The sequence below is a fragment of the Macrobrachium nipponense genome, chromosome 26 (genome assembly GCF_015104395.2).
Source record: "Macrobrachium nipponense isolate FS-2020 chromosome 26, ASM1510439v2, whole genome shotgun sequence".
Classification (NCBI taxonomy): domain Eukaryota; kingdom Metazoa; phylum Arthropoda; class Malacostraca; order Decapoda; family Palaemonidae; genus Macrobrachium; species Macrobrachium nipponense.
Window position 1 is genome coordinate 55,415,271 of NC_087215.1, and position 10,000 is coordinate 55,425,270.

The following is a 10,000-nucleotide window of genomic DNA, read 5'->3' on the forward strand; positions in this document are numbered from 1 at the left end:
TGCGGCAATGGGCTTTAAAGAGACCCAAGATGTTTACTGAAGGATTGAGCTAGACAAGATTGAATATGATATCACACCTCATGAGAATGGCGTGAGCTGTAATGGGTTGCAATGAGGCCTATAAGGCAAAAGACTGAGTGAACTATATAAGGCGCTATCTTACAAGAGACTTTACGAGTCTGGTGTAAGGGGCCAGAGGTCCCAATCAGGCCACAGGACCACTCTAATGATTCAAAGGCTAAATCTTGCACGAGACCTTACAAAGGCTCATGTTAACAATAATGGGTGACAACAAGACACAAAATGACTGCAAAATCAAATCAGTAATGTATAAAGAAGTCATAGGTTTAGGATTGGAGTGACAGGCAGTGGGGAACAAACAGGTCTACTGACGGTACATGAATAACGGACTGGTGACCTTGCAATTTATCATTTGATGGTACTGGCTGAAATGCAGCTCCCTAAAGTCGAAAATGATTGATTAATTCTGAATAGGCTGCTGATGCTGGAGTGGCATCATTACCAAAGATAAGGAAATTATCTACATTACATAGGGCTGTAACCTTGTCCTTATTAGTGCTAAAGTAGAACATTCTTATTTTTTCGTGTTCTCATGTTTGCCAGTTCATTTTACATATTAGCATTCAATACTACTACTTTAGTTCCAAAACACTCCTGGCAATTACAAATTACTAATCCGAATTTCATCTTCCTTTAGGCCTTGTCTTGGCTGAAGACACCAAAGGAAGCGTTGACGAAACGCCGAGGGTAAGTTTTATTATTATTATTATTATCATTTATTATGTGGAAACATTCTTATTGACCCAAAGAAGGATAGTAATTTGTTATGAAAGTCTTCATACCATGTGACACCATGGAGAGAGAAAAATGAACTGATGAAAATATAAATAGAAATAATATATTTGTATGCATGTGCATGTATGCAAGTGAACACAATGTTGAATTAATACCAAATCTGATCTATATAAATCCAGGACAAACGGGGATCCTATGGCGGAGGTGGTGGTGGCTACGGAGGTGGAGGTGGTGGCTATGGCGGCGGCGGAAGCTATGTCATAGTCGGAGGCGGATATGGCGGAGGGCACCATGGACCAAGTGGAGCCGATGTCGCAAACCAAGCTGCTGCCAAAGCAACAGCAGCTGCTGCAGGACTGAAAGGAGCTGCCTCTGCTGCTGCTTCATCTGCAGCACAGCAAGCTGCAGCTGCCGCTTCTGCAGCTGCACAAGCAGCAACTGCTGCTGTGGCACAGCAGCAAGCTCAGGCTGCTCAAATAACCAACGCAGCTCAAGGAGCGCAGGCAGCTGCTTTTTCCGAATCCTCTCTGTCAGCTCAAGTTGCCACTGCAGTGCAAGCTGCTGAAGCTACAGTTAGTTTTGCCCAGGCCCTTTCGAGCGCCCTCGCATCTGCTCAGGCTGAGGCACAGGCAGTTGCTCAAGTAGCTGTACAGGCTCTTCAGGCTATCCAGTCCATTCAATCTGCTCAGCAGGCCATGGCGTGGCAAGCCCAACAGGCAGCAAGTTCTCTTTCCCAAAAGCAGTCACTGGTCCTGGTAGAACTAAAATCAGCCCAGGCAGCCGCAGCTCAGGCGTCAGCTGCTGCGTCCACAGCAATAGCCAAGGCCAAGGGAAGTGGTGGGGGATATGGAGGACACTCTGGCGGTGGTTATGGACACTAAAAGATACAGGAGTTACTCTGGAACTTTTCAAGACGAAATCTCGCTGATGGCATTGACTTGGACTTATTTTCAAGACCTTTTTTCCATGATAACATCAATCTTAGCTTTACCCATCTGCATAACTTTCCACAACCTCTGATTGGTGATAACAATACATATGCCAATTTACATAAACCTTCAAAAACTTCTTCCAGTGATAGTAGTAGAATCATATGCTCCCTTTTTGGTGGAAATTTTTCTAAACCTTCTTAGTACTGTTGCGTTGTAACTTTAGCTGGTTTTAGTGTCACTTTTCACCAATGGCATAAACCTTTATCCTGTGGTCGACTGATGAACCTTCTTTCAAGGCCAACCCCCAAACCCCCTCTCTCTCACTGATGGCAATACCACCCTCTTGTTAAAAATAATGGACCCAGCCAACTCCTGACATCTTTTGTACGCCTTACCTTAAGTCAATTATTTCCTTAGCAACGAGTTTCATTAGCCAATAGAGCAGATGTTGACGCAAATAAATCTGAGAATAGACCAGGTGTGTATATGACCTTCAACCATGGATATATATTTAATGGGTTTCACGTGGCTTTTTCTGTCCCATAAAAAAACAAGGAAAAATAAGTGAATAACATGGTATTAATGATCAAGGTATCTGGCAGACTTAATTGTCAATTAAATTTCATCATTAACAACATTTGAAGGGATTGAAAGATCAACTAATCAGTTTTTTTTTCTGACATGACACAAACTACTCAATCAGAAAACCTATGGTAGCATAAAGCTTGATAAAGCAAAACATTTGTAAGTATTAAAAGTTCAGCAATGAATTATTTTGAAACTCCACTGGAAAACTTATGAAAGCGTAAAGCTACATAAACAAAACTCGAAACTTCTGTAATAATATAAAAGTGGCTAAACTTCACTGAAACATCTCCACCGGGTATGGAGTGTCCCTACAAACTTCAAAGATTTTCGAATTTCTGCCACGAGGAAGACTAATGAGATGAGTGTTAAGGGAACTTCTTGAGCAGGCCATAATTGGACCAAAATGATTTTTCGCAGGATGATTGATGCATGGCATCAGGAACTATTTTAGGCCAGAAACCCGACCGAGCCTCGATAAATTCTTCAGCATAAGACTCAGGATGTTTTGAGCTGTGATCTAATTATAATCTGCTTCTGCTATTTTTCACACGTGTTACATTAAGCAAATGGAGAAGATAATTCTTGTCTAAAAACCTAAAAACCTAAGAAATATCACTTTAGATATTTTCTTATAGTGTAAACATACCAGACAGCAATGTATATTTTTTATTGGTAAAATTAAATGTCGCAGAAATAAAAAATAAACACAGGCTGTTTGGAAACTACTGGTAAATGAGAAAGAAACGTAAAACATTTGATCAACAGTTCATTATAAAACGACCTCAGGTAACAGGTTCGTCTTTTAATGACGAGATGTCTATCAAATTTATGCATAACTGCCGCCGTTTCCACCGATCGGATTCTAAATCTACATGAAATATGTAAGAAACAAAAAGACATAAAATCTACCTTCTACTTCTCAGAACTGAAATAAGAAGAACTGTCATAAGTTTATTTTATAATAGCAAGGTGAATCTCAGGAAGGAAGAGAAAGAAACATTCTAAAAAGCAAAAATGGGATGATCAAATTGGACGATTCTACCGTTCATAATCTCCAAATTGTTTTGTAGAAATGCAGTCGAAGAAGTGGTGGCATGAATTCTGCTGTCAAGAATTAACATCTAATGATGATGATGATGAATCAAATGGCGTCATAATAAAGCAATCTAATGGAACTGCCTTCACTCCCTCACCGAAATTCTAGATAACCCATTTAAGATAAAACTCCAGACAATTTCTGAAAAATTGCTATAGTCCTCGTGGAGTTGAAGATAATCTAGTCACGTCCCTCACATTTTTTCTTATTAAACACTCGTATTTGTACTCTCTCTCTCTCTCTCTCTCTCTCTCTCTCTCTCTCTCTCTCTCTCTCTCTCTCTCTCTCTCTCTCTCTCCACTGACATGCGCGACTCAAGCTGCCAGTTAACAACCAGATATCAAATTCGCTTTCAAGGAACGGACTTAAGCTCTATTTTTCGTCGAAAAAGCTAACGGCGCTTATGGGTTGTTAGAGAGAGAGAGAGAGAGAGAGAGAGAGAGAGAGAGAGAGAGAGAGAGAGAGAGACCTATGAACTGTCTCTTTAAGCAAGTTGTCGTAACGTTATTCCAACTTCACTCGCGATTCAGCGAACGAAAGCAGGAGCAAAAGAGCGCGGAATTAATTCGTTAAAAACTTTGGCAGGAGATACGAAGCTAACTCTCTCGTCCTCTTCGTCAAAATTGCGCGGCATGGCCAAATTCCATTTTTACGAAATTTCGTAGGGTTGTCATGATCCTCTTACGTAATTACCGGGGTATGGTGAATCTCTTGTGTGAACGCGGGCATTTGTTTGTTTCGGTATTCATTATTCATTCGGTCTATTTGCATTTGTGTTCATTATTCATTTAGTCTATCAATGGTTGAAAGTCTTTAGAAGGTAAATTACGTTGAAACAAATAATGTTTTGATGTGATTTAATCAGAGGCGTGTGGTATTTTTTTTTATTCTAATCAAAATGGCATGTCGAATGCTCGCTGATTTAGCAAATGGGCAGGTGTCTTCATCAGGTGACCAACTGGAAATAAATAACATTCAATTAAAATCGACGTGGAGTTTACATTGCTTCCAGGAAAAGAATAATTAACTTGAGTCATTTCCTTTTGAATGACTCAAAAAAAAAAAATTTCTGGAAGTCCGTATTTTCTGTTAATTAAGCAAAGTTAGTACTTTGCATAACATCTAATCGGGTGGAAGTGCATAGAACACATACCCAATTTTTCTTCTTAATATAACTAAAATAACATTTTCAAGTACTTCATCTGGTATATACCTATATAGTATGCATGACATTTATGGAAGAAAAAGTCCAGTTTTGGGAAAAACGACCCCCTCCCCCCACAAAAAAACTCTGGGTACGGGGCCCGTAAATTGTGAAGAAGAAAGCGTGGTAGCAGGTACTTCTATATACCCAGCATACGGGTGGATCCAATCTGTTCAATTTCCCCACGCTCAAGCTGTTATTGAGAAGGTAAACGGACTATTAAACACAGAGAAAGGAAGGAAATTTTGTTTTGGAGGTAATGGTACGAAACAAATGTTACTGTTATAGGCCTATAGCCAGACAACAAGAGAAATGACCGACAAAAGAACCTAGAGAAGAGACAAAATAAAGCTAAACAATAAGATACATTACATGCTTCAAAAATCACAATACCTGGATTTAGCAAGTTAATTAATTAATTTATTATTATTATCATTATTATTATTATTATTATTTTTATTATTATTATTTTTTATTATTAATGATTATTATTTTTTATTATTATTATTGATTATTATTATTATTATTATTATTAATTATTGTTATTTTGCAAGACCCTCTTTATTTTTTAATACAAATTTTGATGAATTTTATTATTATTATTATTATTATTATTATTATTATTATTATTATTATTATTATTATTATTATTATTATTATTAGCAATGTTTGGAACTTTGGATGCAATCATCCAATATTATAAATTACATCTCGCGCATGTAAATTTTGTAACTACCCCGAGCTGAAATTAGGGATTATTATCATTATTATTACTGCTTGGAAAGAAATACATTGATGCAAATCCTTTTTGAACGTGACGTGTTTAACTTGAGCAACAATGAATAGAAGACAACTAAACTATTTAATACTGTTTGAACGCCAACTTCACAGAGGCCGCTACGCAGGAACCAAAATATCGGCGCTTTACCTAAAAATAACAACAGCCTTTGAAATTCCGTGCATCATAATCTGGCCCTTTTTTAGCGGCCTTGTCTATAAAGCCGTTTAAACCGACAACCGGGGCGAAGTTTTTAAAGACGAAACAACATTAACATATTCATGAAACACGAGCGTTCATATTACAGGCCCCAGTGTCTTGGCTTAATGCCTCTCATTCACAGTTTTTATTCTTTTGAGGAGGAGGAATTTCAGCAGTTTTGAATAAGTTATTCTCGAATTATTATTCATATATTATCATCATTATTATTAGAAATTGTTTAAGCACTTGCATAAATCTATGGAATATGTTACTATTATTATTATTATTTTTATTATTATTACTATTTTTATTATTATCAGAAATTGTTTAAGCACTTGCATAAATCTATAAAATATGTTCTTGAATTATTATTACTATTATTATTATTATTTTTTATTTTTTTGCTCTATCACAGTCCTTTAATTCTACTGGGTGGTATTTATAGTGTGGGGTTCCGGGTTGCATCCTGCCTCCTTAGGAGTCCATCACGTTTCTTACTATGTGCGCCGTTTCTAGGATCACACTCTTCTGCATGAGTCCTGGAGCTACTTCAGCCTCTAGTTTTTCCAGATTCCTTTTCAGGGATCTTGGGATCGTGCCTAGTGTTCCTATGATTATGGGTACAATTTCCACTGGCATATCCCATATCCTTCTTATTTCTATTTTCAGGTCTTGATACTTATCCATTTTTTCCCTTTCTTTCTCTTCAACTCTGGTGTCCCATGGTATTGCGACATCAATGAGTGATACTTTCTCCTTGATTTTGTCAATCAACGTCACGTCTGGTCTATTTACACGTATTACCCTATCTGTTCTGATACCATAGTCCCAGAGGATCTTTGCCTGATCGTTTTCTATCACTCCTTCAGGTTGGTGCTCATACCACTTATTACTGCAAGGTAGCTGATGTTTCTTGCACAGGCTCCAGTGGAGGGCTTTTGCTACTGAATTATGCCTCTTTTTGTACTGGTTCTGTGTAAGTGCCGGACATTCGCTTGCTGTGGTTTATGGTTTCATTTTTCGTATTGCACTTCCTACATATGGGAGAGATGTTATTCCCATCTATCGTTCTTTGGACATATTTGGTTCATAGGGCCTGATCTTGTGCCGCTGTTATCATTCCTTCAGTTTCCTTCTTGAGCTCTCCCCTCAGTAGCCATTGCCACGTGTCATCGTTGGCTAGTTCTTTAGTCTGTCTCATGTATTGTCCGTGCATTGGTTTGTTGTGCCAGTCCTCTGTTCTGTTTGCCTTTCTCCTGTCTCTGTATATTTCTGGGTCTTCGTCTACTTTTATCAGTCCTTCTTCCCAAGCACTCTTGAGCCACTCGTCTTCACTGGTCTTCATATATTGCCCCAGTGCTCTGTTCTCGATGTTGACGCAGTCCTCTATGCTTAGTAGTCCCCTCCCTCCTTCCTTTCGTGTTATGTATAGTTTGTCCGTATTTGGTCTTGGGTGTAGTGCTTTATGTATTGTCATATGTTTCCTCGTTTTCTGGTCTATGCTGCGAAGTTCTGCCTTCGTCCATTCCACTATTCCTGCGCTGTATCTGATTACTGGCACTGCACATGGGTTTATGGTTTTTATCATATTTCCGGAGTTGAGTTTTGACTTAAGTATCGCCTTGAGTCTCTGCATATATTCTTTCCTGATCGTGTCCTTCATCTCTTGGTGTTTTCTATCCCCTCCTGCCATTATTCCCAGGTATCCGTATCCCGTCTCATCTATGTTTTTGATGTTGTTCCCATCTGGTAGCTTTATCTCTTCAGTCCTTGTTACTGTTCCCTTTTGTTATTATTATTATTATTATTATTATTATGATTATCATTATTACCAGAAATTGTTTAAGCACTTGCATAAATCTATGGAATATGTTCTTGAATTATTATTATTATTATTATTATTATTATTATTATTATTATTATTATTATTATTATTATTATTATCATCATCAGAAATTGTTTAAGCTCTTGCATATTTCAATAGAATATGTTTTTCTTGAATTATTATTATTATTAGGAATTGTTTAAACACTAACATATATCTATGGAATATGGTTTTCTTGAATCATTATTATCATTATTATCATTATTGTTATTATTTTTATTTTTATTATTAATACTTTTATTATTATTTAAGCACTTTCATATATCTTCGTAATAGGTTTTTCTTAGGTTATGATCATTAGCATAATCATCAGAAATCGTTTAAGCACTGGTATAAACCTATGTTTAAGGACCATTAGTCTACAAAGAACGCTTCAACGGAAAAGCGGCAAATAACTCAAAATACAAGAAATAGACGACTATATCGACATGAATAAAAGAAGGTATCTTAATAATAGGATAAACATGTTTATAAATATAAGGTTTAAGCACTCAAATAACAATAAACAATAATGAATGATAATTCTGTACGATAACGACAAAAATAAAGCTTCTTTGACGCAGGTACAAAAAAAAAAAAAAAAAAAAAAAAAAAAAAACAAAAAAAAAAAAAAAAAAAAAAAAAAAAAATAACATTATTTAACAGTAACGCGGGCATTGATTAAATATAGAACAATAATAACAACCCCCATAATAACACTAATGATAACGATAACACGATAACGGTAATGTGAACGGACACGGACTTAACCAATAACGATAACAATAAAAACACCAACAAATAATTTCAACCACATTATTCAAAACAATCCCTGATCCGCAGACCGCGTTTGGTATCGACGTCGGCGCGGATGCGAATTCGAACTTTTCATAAAATCGAAAACATATTGCACAGCCAGACGGCAATGCGAGGCATTGACTTCACGTTTGTACGACGTATTGGATGAAAGATTAGCTGTGTTATAATAATTTTTCCGCGCGTATATTGTTTAAAAATGTGCGAGACTCCGTTTAAATTTAGTTTTAAACAGCGGTTATTTATTTGTTAGGAAACTGGCTGGGTATCGGATTGGTTAATTGATTTGTTCCGTGGTCATTTTCCCATGTTAATTATAGCAACGAAAATGATAAGCGACGGTACACATATTTGATGTCATAAATTTCAGTGACCAGTTCGTGGATGAAGCTGTCTGAACTAATATATATATATATATATATATATATATATATATATATATATATATATATATATATATATATATATATATATATATATATATATTTGCTACATGGATTTCACCTAAGCTCGAATAGTGAATCGCACGATCTGGCTTGGTAATGAAGTCAAGCTAAAAGCCAAGAAGGTGCGTTTTTAGACATGATTTATCTTAATTTCACCGAATAATTCGCTGACATGAGTGTATTATGTCTACAACAAAGGTTAGAATTGTTTTGAGAGGCTGAATATGGGTAAACGATAATAATACAAAAATGCGGGTTACAAAGTAATTCGGAAATTCGTTAGACAAGATGAATTGTCGAATAACCTAGAAAAATTATTTCTTAATATCTGTAGATACCCCTTTCCAAGGATTATCTAACTAATGTATTTGTCAAGTGCAGTTTTTTGACTTCTTGTTTTTAATATTAACCTCTAAAGCAGATATGAAAAAACATATTACTGTTTGGCAGGCTTAGATATTTCATTTAATTTAAGCCAAAAGGCAAAATTTGTCAACGGCGGATCGTTCCTTCTCTTGAAATCCAAATATCTTTCACCTTAATCAAAATATTTCTAGAAGTGTCACTTCCGTCATTTTTGTTCTTGACTTCGTTTTCAATATACGTTTGGTAATATAAAACCATTTGACCTTCACTGCAACTTTGAATTTACCTCTCGTCTATACGAGAGCTCTCGTTGGCAATTTTCTTATCTCTGGTCAGTGGCGTCATCAACAAGAGTTCCCGAGTGATCCTTCATCTCCCAAAACTTTCATCAAGAAGAAGAGCGCCAGACCGTCCAGACTTCTCCATCGCAGCCTCCCGCCTTCCACTCATCCCACGCACCAGCCTCCCGCCCATAGAACGAGAGCGTGGGTGGCTAGGTGTAGACAAACGATGAGCGAAGGAAGGGGAGAGAGAGAGAGAGAGAGAAAGAGGGTTGTTGGGGGGATATGCGCGAAGGGAGAGAGGAATAGCATCGCAAGTCTGTGGCACGAAGGAGAGAGAGAGGCCTCTGGATACACAAGCTCATTGTGACTCGAGGTGACGGATCGCTCACACATACCCCACCGCCGTTCCAGTCCCGCTGGAACCCACTGAACTTCTCTGCCAAATCAGCGGCCCAAGTTTTCCTTCCAGGTCACTATTCTTCTCTCAAGGGCGTCCGCCACTTTCCTTCTCTTTGCCTCTTTCGTTTGACATTTTCTTAAAAGAGTAAAACTCGCTGTCTAGCAGGAATAAAAGTGTTTTCTGAAGTTGGCTTGGTTTGTTGAGCGACA

The 10,000-nt window shown here is 37.2% G+C and overlaps 3 protein-coding genes across 4 annotated transcripts in view; 2 read left to right on the forward strand and 1 right to left on the reverse strand.

The window, feature by feature from the left end:
* Positions 1 to 2,222, forward strand: part of LOC135199837 (glycine, alanine and asparagine-rich protein-like) — a 2,601-nt gene extending 379 nt beyond the window's left edge. The window contains exons 2-3 of the mRNA XM_064227974.1: positions 719 to 768; positions 996 to 2,222. Coding sequence (XP_064084044.1) covers positions 719 to 768; positions 996 to 1,697 — 752 coding nt within the window. The 3' untranslated portion in view covers positions 1,698 to 2,222. The remainder of the gene's footprint in view (positions 1 to 718; positions 769 to 995) is intronic.
* Positions 1 to 10,000, reverse strand: part of LOC135200282 (antifreeze protein Maxi-like) — a 300,869-nt gene that overhangs the window by 36,234 nt on the left and 254,635 nt on the right. The gene's annotated exons all lie outside the window — the stretch shown is intronic.
* LOC135199838 (indian hedgehog B protein-like) overlaps positions 9,738 to 10,000 on the forward strand; it is a 135,273-nt gene continuing 135,010 nt past the window's right edge. Inside the window, exon 1 of one of the 2 annotated variants that reach the window (XM_064227976.1) lies at positions 9,738 to 10,000. This exon is cut by the window's right edge and continues 97 nt beyond it. The gene's annotated coding sequence lies outside the window, so the exon portion shown is untranslated. The other variant, XM_064227977.1, reaches the window with a different exon arrangement.